The sequence below is a fragment of the Anticarsia gemmatalis genome, chromosome 15 (assembly GCF_050436995.1).
Source record: "Anticarsia gemmatalis isolate Benzon Research Colony breed Stoneville strain chromosome 15, ilAntGemm2 primary, whole genome shotgun sequence".
NCBI classification, from domain to species: domain Eukaryota; kingdom Metazoa; phylum Arthropoda; class Insecta; order Lepidoptera; family Erebidae; genus Anticarsia; species Anticarsia gemmatalis.
Genome location: NC_134759.1, coordinates 11,148,484 through 11,173,982, shown reverse-complemented (window position 1 = coordinate 11,173,982; position 25,499 = coordinate 11,148,484). Strand labels below are relative to the sequence as shown.

Here is a 25,499-nt window from a genome sequence, read left to right as displayed (position 1 = left end):
TACTTCGCACCTGATCTTTTGCATGACATCATTGAAATTATTTTCTATCCATTTTATGTACCGATACAAATATTATCTTATTATAAGGGAAGTTTAATTCTTATAAGATTATTTCTTATGAGAGCTTTATAAAGGACATTTAGGATCGTATACATAAGTAACGAAGCAAACGTTTGGCAGATTCCACTGCAACTCAACGAAAGTATTTATAAAATAACAATTTGAACCAGTTAGATATGGTTTCAATTTGAACACGCTCTATTTATTGAGTGCCCAGTGAGGTGAATTATTAGAAACGACTAAAATTGTTATACACGACTGTTCAAAAAGTACAGAACTTTGGTTCTACATTTGCCTTATATGATACGCTTGTTTTCATTGTCCATAGTTATTGGAATAAGCACGTGATTTATTTTACATATTTTCAATGTAAAACATTTTTTTTTACCAAAACAGACAAATATTTTAACTATTTTACATTTATAAGTAATTCCTTGAATAATTAATTTAATTATTCGCACTAACTAAAGTAACAATACAACGTGTTCATTAAACAAAGCGGACAATTTTCACGGCGTCTATTGCGTTTCAAGCGACAGTACGATACGGCGCTCGGAAAAATCACACTTTTCCACTCCTGTTGTCTGCCGGCCGTTAGTATTTGTTTGGACTCCGACCTCGCTAACGGTCACTCCTAACCTCCCATACAAAAATATTTGCAACTTGCAAAAATATAAAAAATACTATTTATAGCGAATAGAATAGAGAACAATGCTTTTAATACTTCTTATAGGAAGTATATTACCTTCTGTTTTGACATTTCGCCCATATAAGTATAACGTTTGGGTACCAGGAGAATATGGTTATCAAGGAATTCATGATGGTTTAGAACATGTGAAGGACTTCGTCAATGAGTGGGCGGTGGAAGTCGAGGGTGGTGAAGAAGTAGCTCAGTTGGTGGCTTTGGAACTTGGATATGCTTTTGGAGGGAAGGTAAGTTTATGGTGCCTTGGTGATCTTTACCATTTAATATTGTATATCGACGTCAAATCATTAAGTACATAGATAAATAGGTATATCAGAACTAATGTATTTTTCGTCAAAATTGTATAAACTGGAATTGGTGCATTGAAGAAGCTTTTCAATATTTTTCCAAATATTTATTCAGTTTCGTTTTGTTTTTATATTCTGTTACTATATTTTCGAATAGATTTGAGGTTTTCGAATTAAATAATTTGGAAACATAACTTTTGAAGTCCATACGAAAAATAGGCAAAAGTCTCAATTATCACAATCTATCTTAACACTTACAATCTTTCAGTTATTAATAAAACTCATGAAACAAACGTGCTATTTATGGCTGAAATATGACCTCACATCAGTGTTATAATAACAAAGTAACCCGATCTGCTAATATGATAGACATTGACACTGGAACAGAACGGTAATGACCTTTCATCACATAAACTTATGAAAAAAAAAGGCCGGTTGTTTATTAATTCTCGATAATTTTTTATGCTTTTTTTTTAAATATTCTACCTATAGTATAATCTAATATTGTCGCATTGTTGAAATAAGGGAAGTTTAGCTTCAAGTTTACCGCGCTTGAGTAGCGAAGTACGGGCTGAAAACTTAATATTTCTTTTCAAGTGCACCTATTAGCTTTTTCATCGTCTAAAATCTTACTTGAAGGTTTACAGCATTTATAAACACCTTTCGATTCCAGGCACCAGAAAATTGCCTGCCAATTTCGTTTATCTTTTGATACTATACCTACTAATACTAAAATACAAAAGTTTGGATGTTTCTTACTCAATCTGGCTAAAACTGCTAAACGGACTTTGATAAATTTTGATGCACAAATGGTTTATAATGCTGTCGGATACTTTCTGCCAGGGAAAGTCCTTTTCCCCGACGAAATCGCGAACGGAAGTGAATAGATTTTTATTAATATAATGCTTTTTCATAGAATAAACTTCTTATATGACAGGACCGATAATTTTAATACTATTGTATTAAAAAGGCTTATATCGTAAAATACACTAGTTAAATAATATATGTATGTGTCTTTAATATGTCATGTATTTTATGTAAATACGAGTAGTTCTAAAGTATTAAAGTTATTAGATAGTTAAAATTATACGACAGCTTTTAAACTTGGCTTCTACTTTTACGTAGACAAGCATTTACTAGTCTACTAAGAGTTAAGTGATGTAGAGAAAAAAAACAGACGGGTTTAATTAAATAACAAGACTTTATAGTCAAATTATTACCACAGATTTTTTTCATTATCCATTCTCCACCTGACCGAATTTAAATGCACTTAAATTCATAGAAATTAACCAAAACACGGAAATAATAATAATATAATAGTATTTAACTAAACAAATGAATTAATCGGTCTTCATTAGGAAGAATAAAAAAAACGACTCCTTGTGTGTCTGTGTCTGGTATGAACTATTTTACAAGAAACTTATTTGAAAAAATATCGTCTTTGACTGCACGATTGAGAGAAACCTTTTTGCAATACTAAGAGCTTACTAAAAATTAGTTTAAATCAGTAAAAAATATAATCTTGCGCTTGTATTAAAGTATTATCATTAATTTTCTAAGTTTTAGTATAAAATAATGCCTACCTTATAATTTCAGGGAAAAATGATCGAATACCTGGCTACAATTATAAAATTTAATGTAAAAGTAATCCCTGTTCGAGCTCTGTTTGTTAATTTTAATTATAAAGGATCTTACCTTGTTGTATTACTGATTACGAATTCTCTAAAACGTTACCAAGAAATAAAGTTAACTAATAAGATAATTATGTAAAATCTTTTGATATTTACGTGAATATTGAAAGAGTATAATGTTAAACATAAGGAAACCAATGCCTAATTTCTCGCATAACTAATTACGAGTGACTAGTCGATATTCATTGTTTACTAGCTGACCCGCGCAACTTCGCTTGCGTCACGTGAGAGAGAATGGGTCAAAATTTTCCCCGTTTCCGAAACATTTTTTACTGGTACTCTGCTCCTATTGGTAGTAGCGTAATGATATATAGCCTATAGCCTTCCTCGATAAATGGGCTAACTAACACTGAAAGAATTTTTCAAATCGGACCAGTAGTTCCCGAGATTAGCGCGTTCAAACAAACAAACAAACAAACTCTTCAGCTTTATAATATTAGTATAGATAACATTAGGTACGTTCGTTATACCTAGATGTGTAGGCAGATAATTTACAATATTGCTTTTATTTACATGCCCTACGACATCCTAGGGGGTCTCGAAAATCGAAAGTGTGTATTTTACTCTTCAAAAAATGACGCTGTAGTGGTGTCTAGTGCGTTTATGTAGTGCTATTACCAATTAAAGCCATGTACCTATGTAGTAGTAAAAAAGCCAGGAATTAAACGGTCTAGCAGCTTAACACTTTAAGAACTAGGTTGAACAGGAGCCGTGTTATTTCATCCAAGTATTATGCTCTTTATTTATAATTATTATTAACTATTACATTTTTAAATATATTCTCAATATAAAAGAAAAATATAAAAAAACATATTTAAAAATATAAAAATTAGGTGGCCACCGGTATCGGGAACAGGGTCCAAAGTACCGGCGGTTAGGACTCCAGGGCGAGGAACCTCCTAACGATTCGTGCCGTGCTGAGAAGAACCGCCTTCTGCATCAGGCCCTTGACCCAGCTGCCCAACGCAAGCCTCCGGAGATGTTGGTCGAGACTCTTAGCTATAAGTCCGTTAACTGACACGACTATGGGGACAATAATCGTGGAATCCACAGCCCACATGTCGACAATCTCATGAGCCAGATCCAAATATTTACAAGTATTATTATTATTAGAAAGAGATATCGAGACAGTAGATTAAAGAGATCCATAATACATAGTTCAATACAGACAAAGTTTTTCTTCCTTTGAATAGAATATACATAAGTGATTTTAACTAAGCGTAGCCTGCGACCAATGCAACCAATCATTGGTGTAGCCTTTGATTCAAATGAAAAAGTCGGTATCTAGGAAATGTCTATATTTATACTAGGCTCCTGAATAATAAAACCAACTATTCTACCACAAACTGAACAATTGTTTATTTTAAATCTAACGAAAGGATCACAGGGTTTTTAAGATTTGCAAATCTGTTACAAATAGATGATTTTGTGTAGGTAGGTATACTAGGTATATTTGATTGTGGTTAAAACCATTAAATGTATAGATCGCAATAATACACTTTGAGACTTTGGATACGGACTTCTGTTTTCTATTATCATACGCTGATCTTCGTTGCTCGTTCGATAAATAATCTGTCATAACCACAATCTCCTTAAATTAGGGTGAAAGACAAGGTACGGTTAATTAATTTGATTTTTAAGTACCACTGTCGATAGCACACCACAAAACCAGGAGGTACCAATCAGAACCGACCTTAAGTCTGACCGATCCGATTAGACACTATCCTTTCTTCTTTTGTGTACGATGTGCATAGTCATACATTTCGTCATCCAACGAAATGATAACAAAGTAAACCCTATATTTCGTGCCCAAAAGCCTCCTATCATGAACTGGGGTCCTAGTACATAGCGTACTTGAGATAAGGTTGAAATCAAAGCTATGACGCCGGGCATATCTCGAGTGGCACTTGAAGAGAGAGCCACGCAGTATATTGCATAGATTATATCTCATATCGTATGTGCGGACGTAACAGAAGTAATTAATCGGCTTTATTAACTTTTATATACGTAGGCCTGCCAATAATACCTCTATATGATAATAAGCTTTTGAAAAAAACTGAATAATAAAAAACGTGTATATGTACATCTTAAATTAATTGGTCCATCGGTGGAGTATGGCATAGAACAGACAGGTTTGAAAGGAAAGAGGGGAGGCTTTTGCTCAGTGGAGGGACACAGTAAATTTGGACAGAAACATCATAATAATATGAGGCTCTCATTTGATATCAACAATAAGACTATCTTGTGACGTCATAGTAAAGTATTTAGTGGTATTCAAAATAAGGTATTTTTAAAATTTCATATATAGTAGATGATTTGACTGTCACTCATTTTACCCTATGCAAGCCGTACAAGCAAATGTTTATGGCGATTGTAAAACACGACTCGATGTCTCTCACTCGATTGGCGGATTATCATAAGGTCTAATCTAATCATAATATGGAAAAATTTACGGTAAAACTCTGTTTTCTCTCAGGAAAAATAATGAAATAATACTTAATGACTAACCGGCTAGATGCACACGAGTTCGGTGCGTGGCAGTCTTGTAAATAAGTCTATCAATGAAACTTATGCCCGGTTTCTGAGGTACATTTAGCGGTAGTTAATCTATTCAATAGCGTTTTACCTCATAATTAAACATGATAGTATTTTTAATACTCATTTAGGTAAATTAAACATTGTAGAGAACGGTAGTCCTGGCCTAAAACCGATTAGCTTTTATCAAGTGTATTTACGACTATTGTATGGTAAGGATTTCAATACAACCCACGCCAATTAAGTCAACACTTAATTAATTTCGGATTAAGAATTCGATTTGGGCCGAACTTAACTTAGAATGTCACTAGGACAACATTGCTGTTTTCGAAAATTTTAAACATTTACTTATTAACTCGTGTACGCTCTAATTAAACGAGTACAGCTTCGAGGATAATCCCAGGCTCTACAAGTGGTCATAAACTGTACAATTTATCAAATTCAAGAGTTTATGACCAGTTGCAATGCTTGGGATTATCCTCAAAGCTCGAAACTGCCACTAATTTCCACAAAAAAATTCTAATGATTTACTGAACTACCTACATACAGTTAACCAGTTGAGTGTTTTGTCACTTTTAAATCATTTTAAAATGACAAAATATCGTATATTTAACCGACGCTTACACGGTTTTTGTTAGCAAGGAAAGTTGTAAATAGTCCAAAAGCTTTAATATTTTTGTCTACTGATTAATTTCTGGCTTAGAATTTTCAGTGCCATCTTAGGCGAGTCGACTTGGCATGTAACCGCTTCGCTTAAAAATAATTTTCGATCGATTAATAATTGATATTTGAACAAAGTAGAGGCCTAGTGGGGTTATCATAGTTTTAAGTCAGAAATACTGGTCTGGTAACAGATGATTTTTGTCTTTAACTTTTAAAATAAATATTCATGTCATTTTCGTTCTACCGTCATCGGCATCATTCATGCTAAAATGCGAAATTATTCATCGAATAGACAAGGCTTAACAAAAGAATTGCAAATCGTTTCCAAGAAATGTCCTAGCTTCAGATACCTAAAATAGACGAAATGTAGGTATATTTAATGTTGTTTTCATACAAAAAACATGACATTACAAATATTTCATACTTATTTTTCTCGTTGAGGATAAAGAGGTATTATTGTTTTGTATTGATGTGGATGTATGATCTCTGAAAATTCTGAAAACTAAGTATTATGTTTTTCCTGTAACCACTTATTATTATGTGCTTAATCATCTCGAAAACTAATGAGCAAAACTAAAAAACGTAATTATTTTCTCACAAACAGGCTTTAGTCTATCAGCTGTCTAATACGTGACGTCAGTCCTTGTAGCGACGTCTAATAATGACAAATGTTAGAGAATTAGCTCGACCATTTGTCTCAATTCGTGTCGCTAATCATTTATTTGTTCGGCCATGTTATACATGCACCAGGGACAAATAAGTGACGAAGAGGTTCTCTGTAGCCGTGCTTTGACTTCCAAAGTAGGCTTTTTAATGTAAAATGTATGCAGGAATATTAATTCAGGGTCGCTAATTATATGTAAGTAAGAATAATTAAGTTGAATATGCTTAAATAATGAATATGGATTTGTCAGTTCCTGAAATGACGGCGACGTATTAACACATTTCAGTTTGTTAAGATATGTTGATGCCTTTTAGTTTTGTTTTGTTGGGAACAAACAAACAAGCAAATCTAATTATCTATAAATAAAAATATAAAGGAGATCGGCAGATTTCGTACAGCTTAAAGTTGGTGTTGTTTCGTTACAAAATTTGTACCACTTATCAAGGGGACTAAGTCACTTATTTTTATTTGGGAGTATTATTTTTAGAAGTCCGGATTAATTAATAATTAAGGTAGAAAGCTTTGGTTAATAAAATAATAATTTTTGGTCTATGGCTTATATATGTTGACAACTAAGTAAAGAAAAAGAAAATCTCATGAGACGTCACTGTTAGTTTGACGTCTACGCATCCGTGTTGTTTTGGATTGTGGCTTTGACAGCATCTGAGCAATTTAGCGAACTATCGGGACTTTTTAAAATGGACATAACTTTTACCTCCCAACTTTTAAAAAATATAAGAATTTTAAATTAAGCTTGTCTATCATATTAGCTACCAATTAAAACAAAAAGTAAACCTAAACATGACATTTTATAAGCTGTACGAATTCTTTATACAAACCTGCCGTTCGCCTTTAACCCATTACTGTCCCACTGCTGGGCAAGGGTCTCATTTAATCATCTAATTGTTAAAAACCTTAAAATAAGTTTTCAATGTTGTTTTACTAGTGGTTGAAGTATAGTTTTTAGAAAATACCGCCCGCCCCGACGTCGCTCGGTTTAAACAGTTATTTTAACAGTCAAAAAACCTTTACAACTTTTACACATAAACCTTCCTCCTTAATCACCCTATTTATTAAAAACCGCATTAAAATCCGTTGCGTAGTTTTGAACAGCAAAACATACATACAGACATAGGGACAGACGCGGGAAACGACTTTGCTTTACACTATATTGTGAAACTATGAAGTTATCTTGCATCAGTTTAAATACTACGCGAGACATTTCAACATCGTTATTTAATTTAAAAGCAATTCAATCAATAACATTTAACCAATTTAAGGACAGCAAGACCTTAATTGAACTAAACATTTCCATCGTGGTACTAGAGCTTCAGAATAAGCAAGATGCTTACGCAAGTTCCGCCTACGCATTGTCTGTAAGCTAACTACGGTTTATTTTTCAATGCCTAATCACATTTACGTCCAACTGAATGAACCTTCACTCGAGTTTATTTATCAGGAGAGCAGAACCAACCTAGATGTGCAACAGTCAGAAGGTGTTCATCATTACATTACCTACTTTTTTTAGAAAGGGAAAAAACGCCTTTTTTAGACATAATGTAAATAGTTAACTATAGGTTTATGTACTTGATACCTTATATTTATTCAATGCATTAAGCTTTATAATGGCACTTAGATACTTTTATTACAATACAAACGCGTCTCGAATAGTTAGTATTAAAGCTTAATACCTTCAATTCTTTTGTTTTCAGAGCTTGCCTTACGAGCCAGAGTCATAAGAATATTAATTGTTAATTTTAATAACGAAAATAAATAGGAACTTAGCTGCAATTCGTAGGTTCGGTACGACAGTGCCCAAACTTTTGTTCATCACTTGTTAACTAGTGGCATCTCTGAGAAGATAACAGAAACACGATGAGTGTTGCCCCAGTGAATAAATTTACGGAAGCCATAATTTCTAGCAAACAAGATCTAAACAGTTCAAAGAAAAACCGATAGATGGCACTGTAGCCAAAAATGATTTTTTAGTTTGTAAACGCTTTTCAGAATAGATTATGCGCTAGACAAACCTCTGGTAGGTTGTGTCAAACATGCTGAACAGCCGTGGCCTTTCAGTTTTTCAGGCGGCGCTAACGGTGGAATTAGCGTCGTCTGTACCAGGCTCCCAGCGCTGTAAAGAAGTGTTTTTCAGCGGTTTCAGCGAGACGTTCCTTCTATTTTCGTAGTGTTCAGGGGGCGGGGCTAACAATGACGTCACAACGGTATAGGAGCGGTGCGTCTGTGTGCGGTTACGCAAACCAAGGTTGCGTGCGTTTCAGTTCTATTACAGCAACAAATTAATCAAAAAATAATCCATTAAATAACTAAAATATAAATAGTAGTAGTATAAAAAATGCTTAAATACACACACAATTTCTGTAAAACAAACTACACTGACATAAATCTGATTAGATTCAATACACGAAGACGTAAATCGCTACGACTTATGACGTAGAATGCTTTTTATTACACTTTTTATTTATAAATCAATAAATAAGTATATAGAAAAAGAATAATATACTTTCATAAAATTAAATATATTTTAACCTATAAAGAAAAAAAATTAAGAAAAGAGATAGAACAAACCAAAAAAATTACACCCACCGAATGAATAGAGAAAAAAGACATTTTTTTGTATGATTTCGTAATCAAAAATCATGAAAAAAAGTCTCTTTTTTACTTAAATCGTAACAAAAATGTGTTTGGTATTAGGGTTTCATAAAAGAGAGGTGATGTCGGTTGTCGAGTTTACGCAGTTTCTTACAAAACCGAACTGTGTCATTCAACTTTAGTCGGCGGGGTCAATAGCCGTTATCTCCACGTGGAGTAATCGACTGGTTACGGTGACCTACTTTCTGAATTGAATGATTCGGGGAGCTAAAAATAATGTATTGATTTATAAATCAAAGACGGTTTTTCGTTCATCAAATATTTTGTCATAGGATGTTAATGAAGCCTTTAGAGAGAAGACAATTTAGCTTTATTAAAATACAATAATTTGTGCTTTATGTTTATCCTCAATGGGAAAAACAAACCATTATATTTGTATACCACTGACGCGATTGAGCATGTGTAACATTGTGGTGTTTTCTGTTTTCTGTCATTAAACTTGAATATTTATAGACACATAGAGTATAATATAACAAGAATATATTGTTTATGTTAAGTCAATATCGAAAGATACCTTTTCATCATACGCGTACTGTGAATTTTAGCGAAGTTGGGAAAAATTACAAGTACCTTTGATACAGTAAGTAGACAGTTAACCGAATGAAAAATCAGTTTTGCATGATTTCTCTTTTGATTATTTTACTTTTTTTTACGCTACAGAATGTTTGTAATCATATCCTTTGTTGACAAACCGAGTCTACAACACACACAAGCCATACGTTACACGAGTATGCACACATCTATCAACCCTAACCCTCGCACCCTTCGCGTTCACGACCTACCCCAACCACACACACATACACGCATCTCATACATACGTGCAACTAACTCCTCATAACCCATGCTCTCCTAGTACACATGTGACTCCGAAAACTCACATGACTCTACGATCTTAACACGTGAGGCACACGTGCATGGTATCCATACAATTCCTCCCATGTGTTATGCTGTATGTTTAGCGTAAATGTGAGGAATTAGATTGTATGTGTATGTATGGACATGTGTGGATATGTATGTGTGGTGTGTCGTGTGTGTTTGTTTGTTTGTATGTAGTGATAGTAGAGTACGCTATGGCATAGTAGTAGTAGTTAGGTAAGGCGTTCCTACGTTTTTTATAGTAGACTGCGTTCCTCGTATGAGAAACTGATGTAATCAAATGAGAATAATGTCCATTGATTAATGATAAAAAACTACTGGTACGTAAAATGTTTACGCTCTTTTTACAAGTTTGTAGAAAGCATAAAATATTATTTCGCAAAAATGAAATTTGTTAGCGCCTTGTTGTTTTCTACTACAATTATTTTGCACACTAATATTTTTCATCAGGCGCTTATTTACATACAAAAATTAATAATTGATTTTATTGACTTTTATTTCTTACGTTACATAATTTTATGTAGGGATTATAAAAACATTAAAATTTTTTACACTTTAGTTGTACCTATTTGTAAATGTAACATTCAATATGAGTAGAGTACTTTAGTAACCATTAAACAAACCGTTAATGTTGTGTTCAATAAAAGATTTGAAATTCTCCAAAAAGGGTTTCAATATTAGATTTTATTAGTTTTTTTATTTATTTTAGTACAATCTATCTTGTTGAAGAACTATGCACATAATTATTAAATAACCTGATTATTGGTAACAAACACGTTACTATACATCCGTCGCGGCGCGGCAGTGCCATATCGAACACTTCATCGCCTTATCATTGGCCTGCCAACGAGTGGGCGTGTATGTTGATAAGGCACATGTGTGTAACGTGTAACGTGTTATCGCCTACGGTTTCTGGTGCCCTGGTACATACGTGTGTACGAAACATCACATGACGGCATCCATTTTCATGTGACACAATAATGACATGTGACAATGTCACACACGCAGCCGTTTTGTTATTCAATTGATATTTTGATGAATGAAATGGAGAGATTATTATATAAATATTAAAGTAATGTGCAGTGTATGTGGTGATTTTAAGTTTTTATTGAGATAGCTCGTGTAATACTTATTTTGAATTTATTTGTGATACAAAATGTCCGCCATTATATGCTAACTTACATTAACTACGTGAATTTAACTGTAAAAAAAATGGCATTTACAGCTTAATCAATGTCAAAATAATGATGTGTTATCATAATAATATTATATTGTCATTATTTACGATAGAATTTTAATTGACACGTTAAACGACGTATTATGAAAGCGGCCATAAGTAACCTCAAAATAGCATTTAAAATGTTGTTATTTGCAACTGTCTGACTACAAAACATACCTACCCATCTTCTAAAGAATAAACAAGGTAGATTGGAAGAAATATCAAGAAATTTCGGTACAATAAGATGCTTGCATCAAAACAACTGTAGCGATATTATTGTGAGGGCGACTGTTCCCTCCCAAGAGGGTTGAAACCGCCCAAATCAAGTTACGCAATCAGTTCTAGGGCGCCGCCTACATCCCATTGTTTCAGACGTCACATACCAGGAACAAAGGACGTCGCAGGAGTTTATTTTGGACAAATTATCATTACAGTTGGGGTGACGTGGGTTGTCTAGGGTAGAACTATTTTAGTACGGTAGGGACTTCGCGAGAGGGAATCGCTGTGGGTCGGTACTCGGTACTACTCTCGGAAGTATGTATTTTGATAGTTCAAATACAGACGATTGCTTGCGATGCATTTGTAAAAGCCGTTTATATCTCATATTTTTTTCAGGATTTAATTTTTTTACGACAATAATGAGTAGTTTTAAAAGTTGGGACTGGGTTGCATTTCGTTTCTTTGTCTGATTACTGTTTGGTTGTTAAAAAAGTATTGTGAGAAAACTTGTGAAGATTAGTATTGTACAAACAGTTTTGCGTGTCATAGTAGCATCGTAGCATCTTGAACTAGGATTAAAAGATTACTACGATCAAAGACCTGTGCCCTTGTTTGAGACGTGTATAAGTATTTTCTAGGACTTGGACAATGTGTTTGTTTTAACTAGGTATACAATAAGTAAAGCGCCGCGATTGTAAGCTAACAAGGATTTCGTTTCTATAGCCTATTCGTTATCACTGTGCATTAGCCACAACACTGCTAACTTGCATAGAAATCTATTCATAGTATCTAGTTTTGACGTATTCAGTAACAGACATCCATTCCTAAACTTGTAAATTTTCGTATGATAATATTAGTCCAAATTTAGTACATATCAACTCGTATAGGACGACGAAATACACACGAAACTATCTGATACTATCGGTACCAGCTAATTCCTACGCTCATTGCACCATAAGTTTTCCAATATCTCGTATTCGTAGCACAAACTGAAATGTTTCCTACCAATTTATTGCAATAGTACTGCATCAGCTCATATTGCACACTATGATCCACCCCTCAGTAGACGACACACACTGCATGTGAAAACACACACATACAAACGATATAGTTTCGAATGAGTTTCGTGTACGTCAAATTTTACTTAACCCCACACATGTGAGGGACTTCAAAATGCTGGTATGTTCATTTCAGTACGTTTGAAAATAATCTTCAAACAAACTTACAATCGTTGCATTATAGGTGAACTATTATACTTTAAAGATGAAACCTATATTTGACCAAAATCATCAGTTTTCTCTTTGTAAAAGAATTGAACCTACGATAGGCGGACTAATAAATGTAAGCTCAATTTCTTTAAAATTTGTCCCACAGAGACAACACTCAGTAGACGTGTGACCGTGTGTTGCAAAGCCTAAGTTTCAAACAGCAAGCTAAAGTTATTAAGATTCAATAACTAAGCATTTTCTTAAACAACAGTAAAGTAATTAACAAAGACTTTTTGTCTTAAGTCTTTTCAATGCTCTAAGTTTTACGTAGGCGTTTTAGTACAAACTACTAACAATTATTTTATCCTCAAAGTGCTTTGTTCAATTTTGTATTGCGCGCGCAGTATTCAGCCCGCGACGTCTTTTCAAAAGATACCCACATACAAATTTATAATACGTGACATGTCTAGCTCACCCCTATGGATGTCTGGGTGCCTGGTATATTTGAACTCTCCTTACACGTGGCTGTTTCGCTTTGCTATTAATAAATACTTTGTATATGACACACGCTCGCTTGTAAACGCGGTTCCGCCTGTCCGGCTCTGATTTATTTATGATTCTATTTCTCTGTCATTTTATTTTAAGTTTGTGTTATTTTTATAATAATTATATCGTTCCATGACCTGTAAACAATGTAAAACTTATAGTTATTATTAACAAACACGTATTACAGATAGGAGTGGTAGTTTTGATTTAAAAAAATTGCTTTTGTGGTTTGAAACTCTGCTTTTACATCTAGCTCTAAATAGAACCTTATCATTTGTGTGAACCAAAAAAGATCAGACCTTATTAAATACTCTTTTTAAATAATTTTAAAATGATCATTTTTATTTTCTAGGTCGTCGGATTCCCGGACACGTACACATTTTTGAAGTATGAACATGAGAAACAGCGGCGCACCCCTAGCAGGCACACGTCGACTTTGGTGAAGGACAGAAGGGTGAGTCAGAGATACCTCTCTCATTGTCTGGGCGCCTGGTGGCTTTGAACTCTGCTTACACGTGGTCGTTTCAGTTTGCTAACTATAAAACTGTATTTGTAGGTAGGTAAGTAGAACAAGGTTTTTGCCCTTGCTTCATTCATCACTTTTAGCCGTACGCGTGTTGAGAAATGATTGCTCTCTGTTGGTATGCATGAATCATATTGTAAGAGATAAGTATTTATAAGCAAGTAATAACAACTTAGTAAGCAGTTATAATTAGTACACATTTTACTGGTTAGATACCTAGATATTTAAGTAAACCGTTTTATCATTTCTGAATACGAAACTAAAACTTGTCATTGTGTAATCAATCAATGTTTTTTTTATTAGATGTAGGTACTGGACATAGCTACACAAAAGGGTCGAAATTTTTAAAACCAGACAAAGTATTTTGATAGTATTTGAATAATTTGATGGACACTCATTAAAAATTTATAGGCTTCTGGCGGCGGCTTGAACAATTTTGACACTAGGTTGACGATAAGTACGATAAGAAGAAGAAGCAAAACTAAAGCTAATTTCTTTTTCTCATTCAGGTCCGCTGGGCCCAGCAAATGTTCGCCAAATCCAGAGTGAAGAGATATCCAATGCCTGACCCTGACGCGTCGATACAAAGGTTCAAGCGGCTAGAAACTAACCAGCCGTTTGTTCGAAGAGACATTGAGTACAAAAGGCCACTGTTCAACGACGAATTATGGAGTCAGGAGTGGTATTTGGTTAGTATGAACTTGCGACAACAGTTGCAAACTTAGATGAATAACATATCTTTAGTAGGAGATCGCTCATAACGACTGTAGATAGGTGATACTACAGATAAGCTGTACAGATATTTGTTACTTTTTGTCTTAGCAGTTGAAAAACTTTAGTTTTACGAACTAAAGTTTTTCGAGTATGTGTCTAGTTGTGTATTTTATACACAAGCAATAATGTTTTGTTTTACGCACCAGTCTTTACCACCCGTACACATTTTCCCTATAATGCCTTTTTGGCTATAAAGCCGTAAAACAATGCAGTAAAACAATTAAAATAAAAAAATATAAAAATGAATATTACTGGATAACTCACGCAACACTTGGTAAAAAATGGAAAAAGTAAGTAGATCGAAAATAGGATGACACGTGGATGTTATGGAATTATCAATAAAAACAATCTTCGAAAGACGAAACTGGTATGAAGTTTGGAGATCTTTGTGACGATGAAAACTTTAGTGTTGAAATTGAATAAATGATTTAAAAAAGCAACATATTATTGTGCACTTATGTAAAAAAAAACTAGAATGTGATATGATTTTACATCAGTTTTTATTTCGTTCTTAAAATACACTTAGGGTGCAAGTGTATTTTAAGAACAAAATAAGCTCAACCCCAGTCGACCTTACTCATTAAAAATATATTTATATCTTTTTCAGCAAGATACACGCACGGTGAACAATCTGCCTCGACTCGATTTGAATGTGTTGCCTGTATACATGATGGGATACAATGGTAGTGGTGTGCGTGTGTCCGTACTCGACGACGGCATCGAACACAACCACACTGACCTACGCGCCAACTACGTAAGTCTCATGTTCTCCTGGTACTTTTGAGGCGGGTGGTTGAAAATTTCCGTGGTAAAATGGCACATAAGCTCAAGAAAACTGGTAAATACGGACCCAATATAGAGATGGCGTTAGCAGTTCGTAGTTAACCTTTTATTTTAGATAATAATATTAGTATAGATATATTATTATGTCATGTATGTCTCCAGAATAACTATACAAAAATAAATTCTAATTAGTCCATCAGTCAGACAGATCTGTTATCCAACGAACATAAATAAGTTAAATCGTAGAAAACTCATACTTTTAAACTATGTAAAACTGTTAATTATTTATTTCACCCACAAATGCATACGATAAAGCGACATCTTGCTATAACTACTACATGACATAGTTGACTTATCTATCACACAATAATATTTACGTGGTCTCCTACGTTTTAATTTTGTACGGTACGCCGACGATATGCCCCGCCCCCTATACAATTTTCTTTCTCTTTCTACTCCTAGTGGGCGCGGCTTAAAGCGAGTAGAATACAAACGTTTTGTTGTAAGACTTGCTGAGGATTATTATTTCCTGGTAGTTTTGAGGCGGGTGGTTGAAATTTTCCGTGGTAAAATGGCACATAAGCTCAAAAACGTTATATGTTAAAATGTCAAAAGATGGCGCTAAGCGTCTACGATATTTTTATTAATATACAGGTACATCGTTGAATGACATCCGGCAAGAAAATGGAAATAGTCAATAACTTCATACTCTCAGATATTAAATTTTATTAAAATACAAAAAAACTGAAACAAAGGTAAGATTATTTTCCATTTAACAAACCTTTTGCAGGACGTGAAATTACTATATATTTTTATGAACAATTTTATCACAGGCTAAATAAATCATTACTTAGTTAATTAATAAGTAAAAAAATAATGGATATGAAATTGGATATAATATACTACATTAGTTTTATGATACCCTGGTGTAACATAAAAAGAAGATTTGAATTTTTCGTGGTATAAAGTCGTAACTCCGTACTAAGTGCCGTGGCGCGCCGCCACGCGTCGTCTCCTGCCTTGCATGCGTGCGGCGAATAGCGGCAAGGGGGCGCGGCAAGTAGATGTTAAGCCTGTAAATTGTGCTGTGGTAGTAATGAGCTCTATAAACGTTGTGCGGTCCTAGTACATTGGAAGTGAACGTTGAAATTTTAGCAGCAATAACGACGCATCTCGAAATTAATTGTGTCGCTGATCGGAGCTACGTCACTAAAGTTAAGTATGCGCGATAACTCCACGCGAATCTGTCGCCTTGGTACGAGGCAAAAGGCAGATTGAAACATTCCGTGTAAATTGCTCCAACTCCATTCATTTTACGCTCAAGTGACTAGTCACACTCAAAGAAATTAAATTCCAGTCCATTCGACTGATCCCATGGATTTAAGAATCGAAGATATTATTAATTAGAAGGGAAAGAAACAATTAAGGAATATACAATGTTTTTTTAATAATTAGAAATATTTTAATTTGACAATATAAAAATATATACGTTTTATATTTTTTCTAGAGTAGAATTAAATGTTTGGTTACTATGTAGTTCGAAGAATAATAATAAAATTATAATAGTTTATGGAAACAGTTAATTGAACAAATATGCAAGTTGCAACATCGCGATTGCCGTACGTTCGGCGAAGCAGGCATACACATCCTTCTTACCTATTTGTGGCGAAGTCATTGCTATTTATGTTGTCTTAGTATATTCGAAGTGTACTTTGAAATTTTATCGAGAACAACGACACATCTCGAAATGTACACGTGAAAAAACTTGCGTACGACCAGTCTCCCTGAGTCCGCCCGAGCACCGTGTTCAAAGTCATTACGTCTTGAGGGCCTAGTGACTGAGTGCCGCTGATTGATTTTGATTTTTCCGATGTTAAAATTAAATAATCTTATTTCCATGTATTTGTTTGTTTTTTCGGGTTCTAGTCGATACAATGAAGTCACACCACCGTACGACAAATTCAGGATGTCATTTCATGTAGTTCGTTGTAAAATAGTTCTACGCATTTCTGTTGCCTTGGTATGGGACAAAAGTCATATGAAATGTTCCGTGGTAAATAATGCTAACTCCATTTATGACGTAGCCCTTTCTAACATGACATTCGGACTTAATATAGTTGTTGATATTTATGATGTCTTAATACTCTCAACGTTTCGATTTAAATTTTCGTAACAAAACTGACACAACTCAAAATGGTTGTTGTAGCCAGAGATATGTGGTGAGAACTCAGTTAGTGTTATGCGGCCTTAGTACATTGTAAAAGAACGTTGAAATTTTAGCAGGAATAACGTCGCATCTCGAAATGGTGACGAGTAGTTCTATTCGTATACCTCCTTTTGCATCATGTAGCCTGTGTCATTGACAAAAGGCAAGTTGAAATTTCCGTAGTAAAAGCGTGTAACTGCAAACCAAGCCAGCCATGTTCGACAATCGCCACCAACATGACGCGTGACTTCCTTCCTATGCTTTGCAATAGTTATGCTGCCTTAGTATTATTGAAGTTTACTTTGACATTTTAATAGTAAAGTGACACAATACGAAAAATTTCTCCCTAATAAAGGCTAGAAGAATTCACATGCTCAGTCCTTTATTATTAAAGCAGAAATAATAAACCAAACATCCATACGGCTAAATGACTGATGAATTTAAGAATCAAAGATATTAGAAGGAAAAAAAAAACAATTAACTTATGTACAAAGTTTCTTTTTTTTATTTTTCAATTAATAAGTAGTACATATTTATGTTTTACACAGATATTTACAATGATTATAATAAAAATTATTGTAACAATTAAACAATACAAAAATTTAAAATTTTTTTTTAGGTGGTATGTTTGGTTATGTCTTCTTAATTTATAGCTAACTGTTTTTTCTGGTTTATTGTTGATACAATGAAGCCACACCATACCGTATGACAAACAAATTAATGATGTTATTTTAAGTAGTATGTTTTGTAAGTAGTTTGTTGTAAAATGGTTCTACGCATTTCTGTTGCCTTGGTATGGGACAAAAGTCATATGAAATGTTCCGTGGTAAATAATGCTAACTCCATTTATGACGCAGATCCCTGTCACATAATATTCGGACTTATCTTAGTTGTTAGTATTTATACTGTCCTAATACATTCACCGTTTTGATTTAAATTTTAGTTACAAAACTGACACAACTCAAAATGGTTGTTGTAGCCAGAGATATATAGTGAGAACTCAGTTAGTGTTATGCGGTCTTAGTACATTGTAAAAGAACGTTGAAATTTTAGCAGGAATAACGTCGCATCCTCGAATGGTGTCAGAGTAGTTCTATTCGTATACCTCCTTTTGTATCATGTCGCCTGCGTCATTAACAAAAGGCAGGTTGAAATTTCCGTGGAAAAAGCTGGTAACTGCAAACCAAGCCAGCCCATGTTAAGACACCAATAACGTGTGCCTTCCTTCCTAATTCCTATGCTTTGCAATACTTATGCTGCCTTAGTATTATTGAAGTTTACTTTGACATTTTAGAAGTAAAGTGACACAATACGAAAATTCTCTTCCTAATTAACTGAAGGCTAGTTAGTATTTTAATTAATGTTATATATTTATCTGATAACACATTATTTCGCCTATCTTGGGTGGTTCGTGTAAATAAAAAAAAGTAAAATTAAGTATATTGAAATTTAATTATATGTTAAATTTTATTGTATAAAAGTCAGATCTTTGGCCTGTGTTCAAATAATAAAATATCAACATTTTATCATTCATCCTTAGTAGTCGTTATATTTAAATATTGTTTAATTTTAAATTATTTGAAAAAAAAACAAGTTATTATATATATTTACGTAGATTTATGTGGGTTTAAGTAGCTAAATATTCAGTCTAAAATAATACCCATATATCATCATCATCATCATCATCATCTCAGCCGGGAATTGTCCACTGTTGGACAAAGGCCTGCCCCATCGAGCATATAATATATATATTGTAAAAAAAAAACCACCACCAACCAAATAGATCATTTCAGCAAACCACTAAGCACGCTGTTGCTGAACTAATTAATACAAACAACAGTCGTTTATCAAAACAGAAATAATATACAAAACCATTTCTTTATACTTCATGTTGCCCTAGTAACTTCGCGGCCGATATGACGCGCTGGACGCGACATGCCGTCTCGACCTCGGCGTGTACTACTGACCTTGAATACTTTCTTGTATCTTCGACTTAATACTATTATTATTATGATAAAAGAAAAAATAATATGATAACATATATTTTTTTAAATATGTTTAGTAAAGCTGTATTAATTTAACTAATAAAGATGTTTAAAAATATAAAAACGGGGACAAAACGATTTTAATTTAATTTTCAGTCTTTATTTAGGTTTCTCAAAAACGGTTGAACTGATTTTGATGTGATTGTAAATTTGTAATATAATAATTAAGTATAATAATAATATGTAGGTTAATGTCCTTCAATGACAGATTCGCAGTCCGTACAATAAATGCGATTATTGGGAGAACAATTAATAAACTTTTAAAATTAAACATACTTTTTTATAGGATCCAGAGATCAGTTGGGACAGTAACGATGGAGACCCGGATCCTTCGCCCCGGCCAGAGGATCTCAAGAGAAATTCACATGGCACACGGTGCGCAGGAGAAGTAAGATGTAAAAACTAATATAATATTTAAATTATTTAAAATCTTATCTACCGGGTTACTGAATTTTTAAAAACCATTTAAAATCTTAACTACCGGTTCACTGCCTCTTTACAAATAATTTTAATTTAGCTTAATCATCATTTGGCATACCTATAAAAAGATAGACCGTACTTATCGTAAGTAGGTTATAGAAACAATTCGAGCTTTTCTTTCTTTATAACCTTAACCCGGGATTTAAATGTATAATGAAAAAAGTTCTTTTTTTATAGACTTTTATTTACTTTATCTTATCATTTAGATAGCAATGACGGCAAACAATTTGAAGTGTGGAGTGGGCGTGGCCTGGGGAGCAAGAGTGGGTGGAGTCCGAATGCTTGATGGACGAATCACCGATCGAATAGAGGGCGAAGCAATAGGTAAATCTTTAACTAAACTCTCCCATCCTATGCTTGCCTGGTACATTCGGTCGCCATGTTGAGGTAAAACGTCGTAAGCTTTTTTATTTTCTATTGTCATCGATGAAACACAAAGCCTTTTAAACGCTACCTGGTGGTGAATAAAAGAACTTGTTCGCAGTCAGGTGATGTGAAATAATCATGAAATAATAATTAATGCCATAAAGAGAAGTTTAGAACATTTTTTTATACAAATTACAGTTTACTGCTGAAGTTTTACTGACGTTATATTTTTTTTTACTTTATATTCCTCTTCTTTACAGCTATAAATATAGTCTTCGGTTTCAGTACTACAGCGCCATCTCTTAACGAATTATTTTCATGAGATGAAAACATCTCCTGCAGTTTATGTAGCATTAGTAATATGGGTGAAATATGACGTAACAGTAACCCTTTTCTGTTGACAAAGTGGCAGATGGTCGCGTCGCGTCGGCCGCCAGTCACGTGGTAGATAGATCGAACTGACAGTAATTTTATTTGTTATATTTTTTTGTACACTGATATTCAACGTCACTCATTAGAATTACTTATTAATAACGATAACGCAAGTAGGAATAATTTAACCAAGATATTAGTAAAAATAAAAAATAGTATCTCCCTTACATTTACCGTTTCACGGGAATGTTAATAGATAGATTAGAAGTCTTTGTAAACAGCAACATCTGTTTGTGAATGAAACAAAAAAAAATACAAGAAATCTGAGGGGCAATGTTGCATGTTAGGCAGCCACATGTTGGTAGTGACCACGATCACTAGGACACTAGTAGTTGTAAGAGGTAAATATTAACTTTTCTACCTCCAGCAGTCAACAGCTGTTAGCCAAACATTATTATCAATCAATGATTACTAAGCATTTATGATGTTCAGCTATGATTGGTAGTTATGCTCTTCACTAGTTGACCATTGAGTTTACACTTTTTGTATTCCTATCTATCTCTCATTGGATGGAGTCGTTGCAATACTGTGCAGAGTAAATGGATTGTTAGGCGTATTTCGAGATTTAATTCTACAATTTGTATTAGGAGAACAAAGCAGTCGAGTAGGTTAAGTACATAATGTCCGTAGTAGTACATTGTTCGAATACTAAACGTCAAAGTTGATTTGATTTCGTTCTAGATGACGCTAGTTTACATTAAAATCTAATTATTTTGGTCGGGCTCTGTTGTGTTAAAAATAATAAATTATTTATTTTAACATCCTTTGTAAGTGAATATGATAATAATTTAGTGTTACTTAGCCTGATAAATTGTATGTATTTTGACCTAGGTTATGCCCTAGACAAAGTGGACATATACAGCGCTTCCTGGGGCCCTAATGACGACGGACGAACAGTCGAAGGACCGGGGCGCCTTGCACTTGAGGCGTTTAAACGTGGCGTTTCTCAGGTACATATTATATTTATAAACTACTGACATACTGTAGAAGGGTTACTTTAGGAAAATTTGGGGTTAATATGATATAGAAATGAGTAAATAACTCGCATAAAAAGTTAACTGCGAGTTTTTGGGTTCTTGGTTCTTGGTTGGGTTCTAAATATCGCTATGAATAAAATTGTAGCATTTCAAAGACCATTTAAACCGTTAATTTTTTTTTGTTACACATAAAGAGATACCTAATGTAGTTGAGTCAATAAAATTAATTGTAAATTGCAAATTTATTCAACTGTAATAATTGCCCTGTATTCAAAAGTAACGCCGTTCTACGGTACCTAAAATTATATAGTATTATTAATGAATTCCATGACGTAATTAGTAAATATTTCCATTTGTTGTAACGTTTAGGGTCGCGGTGGTAAGGGCGCTATCTATGTTTGGGCAAATGGAAATGGTGGAGGTCACGGCGACAACTGCAACTGTGATGGGTACGTACCTACCTTCTAGCATGAGATATATTTGTTTTACGGTAATATGTAGCTATACGTGATTCAAATAAAAATGTACTTATTTAATTATCAATATTTTGACTGCCTCCGTGGCGCAGTCGCCACGCCGCTATCATTGCGTCGGGAGGTCGTGGGTTCGATTCCTTAAGGAATAATTATTAGGTACTAGCTGACCCGCGCAACTTCGCTTGCGTCACATAAGAGAGAATGGGTCAAAATTGTCCCCGTTTTTGTAACATTTTTCATCCGTACTCTGCTCCTATTGGTAGTAGCGTGATGATATATAGCCTATAACCTTCCTCGATAAATGGACTATCTAACACTGAAAGAATTTTTCAAATCGGACCAGTAGTTCCTGAGATTAGCGCGTTCAAACAAGCAAACAAACAATCAAACAAACAAACAAACTCTGCAGCTTTATAATATTAGTATTAGTATAGATTTGTGCAAACCACAGATTGTTTCGGTTCTGGTTGTACTCTGTATCCGTTGTTTGTATGATTGTTAAAGTCCCAGCGACACAAGAGTAATTCTTAGTGCGGAAGTTGTCTTTTTTAAGGGAAAAATAATTATTATCATTTAAATTATAATTTTCTTTCCGAGAGATTTACAGATGTTACTTGTTGTTATGTATAACAAAACTCTTTTTTCAGGTATTCGTCTAGTATCTATACAATATCAGTAGGAAGCGCTTCCCAGCACGGTCTGTTTCCTTGGTACGGAGAGATTTGTTCGTCCACCCTCGCTGCAGCATACTCCTCTGGTGCCTACAAAGATCAGAAAATCGTAAGCTCCTTCATTCACTATTCACTCGCATTTTATTTGTCCTACTACATTCTAAACGAGTTCGTTCATAATGTTGCGTGGCAATGAGCCAGTTAGAAATCGACAGCAATATACTTTTATCCCTCTCGCACTTAGGCTACTACAGACACGGGTGATTCATGCACACTCGGGCACACCGGAACGTCAGCGGCTGCCCCATTGGCTGCCGGTATCATCGCTCTCGCTCTAAACGCCAAGTAAGTTAACCACGCCTCTTACGCTTGCGTTTGCTTTCTACTAGTTTATGATCGCCTAGTACTTTTCGTGGCATGGTCCGTTTGTCACAATGTCCCGTGCTGTCCATTTTGTTAGGGCGTTGATCGAGTAAAGCTGATTGGTCAATCAATTACAGACTTGCTATAATTTGCTTGTTATTCATCATTTAATAAATAATTATGTTATGCGTAAATAAATAAAACTGATTTCTTTACCAATAACGTTTTAGCCCAAATCTCACTTGGAGGGACGTTCAACATTTAGTAGTTTGGACATCAGAATACGCTCCGCTCTCAGCCAATCCTGGATGGCAAGTAAATGGGTGTGTATCTTTCACCGATTCATACAATATTTTTATGATTGTTCTGTACATAAATTAAAGGTTTTTTTTCCAGTGCTGGACTTTATTTTGACGTTCGATTTGGTTACGGTCTTTTAAATGCTGGCGCCCTTGTCTCGATGGCACTGAACTGGACCAGCGTGCCTAGGAAGCATGTTTGCCGCGTTGATACTGCACCGTGAGTATATTGTCCTGGTAAAATTGAGATTTTACTGGCATTCCACTGTGTTAAGAATGTTCATTGAACCTTTTGCTTCTATCGAGATTAATGCCCCTTGCTTATCTTGTTACCAAACGCTAATTTACGGATTCTATTACAATCCAATAATTTATTTGAATAAAATGTCAAACTATGTAGTAAGTTGTACCAAAAATGTACTAGGCAAGTAATTCTTTATTCATATGAATTCCTAGTAAAAAAAGTCTTACTTTAGTTAGGTATTTAAAGTTTCGAGGTCATCATTGTAAAAAATTGCGCACGTTGGGGTCATGAACTCGGTATAAATAAATAGACGTAGTAGGTATTTTAGGTATGATTATTACTATTGTACACTAGGTCTCGTAGTAAGTCAGTAAACTAACTGAGTAACTAATTTAAAGTATTAATAAATGGTAACTAATGGTAATCAATTATCTTTTTTGTAGCTCAGGCGAAGAGGAATCAATTTTATCATCAAGGGAGAGTGTCGATGTCCTGTTATCCGTAGAAGAAGACTGTGCAGTAAATTATATAGAACACGTTGAACTGGTTGTAAATGTTCGCTACAGCCGCCGTGGAGCGCTAGAAATCTATTTGGTTTCGCCTCAAGGTAAGATTTTCTGACATACTAACGCTTATGCGATCCTGGTAGTTTACTTTGAATAATACGTCTGAGAGACGTACAAACGGACTTTGACCTTTGCGTGGGAGCCATTCATCCTTTGGAAATCAGTCATTAAAATATTTATTTGTTATCAGGAACCAAGGTCCAGCTTCTTAGTAATCGTCCCAGAGATGGATCAGCTGCAGGTTTTGTTAACTGGCCTTTGATGTCAGTGGCTACGTGGGGAGAAAATCCCAAGGGCGTTTGGAAAACCATAGTTACTGACAAGGTGAGTAACTTTTCTAACATCTTAATTATTTTCTGTATTATTTGGATTTATTGTTATTATTTATTTCAGACCTTTGAAGAAAACACAGGCGAAATAGGAACTCTAGGCTTAATCGTACACGGTACAAGTGAAATGCCTGCGCACATGAGAAATGGTCCAAGATCATACAATCACAATTACAACTACCAGGACGCGTTCAAATATTTTGACAATGTAGCTAAGGGTGATGACGTCACCACGGATACCGTTACAGACGATGAAGCTGTAGCTGTTGCACCAGGAGAACATAACGACGAAGATATAGATTACTCAAATGACGTAGATTCGACGATGCTAGCCGAAGTAGAAAAGGAACTGCAAAGAATCCATCATAGAAAAGCTTTTAATATGGCGTCAGGCGCTTAATTTTTTTTTTCTTTTCGTAAATTTTATTTTGATCTCATAATATGCGCCATAATAATATATATTTAATAGATCTTTATAACATATCAAATGAAAGTAAAATGGTACCAAGATCGTATATGCTTAAGCTTTACATGTTAGATGAATCAATTTATAAATATGTAGTTGGGATAGGGATTATCTGCTAATATGAAATATAGCTAAATATGATACTCTAGTTAAAC

At 34.4% G+C, this 25,499-nt stretch overlaps 1 protein-coding gene across 1 annotated transcript; it reads left to right on the top strand.

Moving 5' to 3' along the window:
- The first annotated feature begins 632 nt into the window (after window positions 1–632).
- On the top strand, window positions 633–25,451 carry LOC142978758 (neuroendocrine convertase 1-like). Its single transcript, XM_076123316.1, has 15 exons — window positions 633–993; window positions 13,697–13,798; window positions 14,377–14,556; window positions 15,249–15,395; window positions 19,962–20,063; window positions 20,362–20,479; window positions 21,785–21,903; window positions 22,300–22,379; window positions 23,054–23,186; window positions 23,322–23,422; window positions 23,671–23,763; window positions 23,837–23,959; window positions 24,427–24,590; window positions 24,740–24,873; window positions 24,943–25,451. Exons 1-15 carry the CDS (start codon window positions 772–774, stop codon window positions 25,276–25,278), a joined length of 2,154 nt encoding a protein of 717 aa, XP_075979431.1. The 5' UTR covers window positions 633–771; the 3' UTR covers window positions 25,279–25,451.
- The last annotated feature ends 48 nt before the right edge of the window (window positions 25,452–25,499 follow it).

Coding starts and splice junctions, on each gene's coding strand:
- LOC142978758 (XM_076123316.1), top strand. CDS start 772: ATGCTTTTAATACTTCTTATAGGAAGTATATTACCTTCTGTTTTGACA. Junction 15,396..19,961: donor CTGACCTACGCGCCAACTAC/GTAAGTCTCATG, acceptor ACTTTTTTATAG/GATCCAGAGATCAGTTGGGA. Junction 20,064..20,361: donor GCACACGGTGCGCAGGAGAA/GTAAGATGTAAA, acceptor CTTATCATTTAG/ATAGCAATGACGGCAAACAA.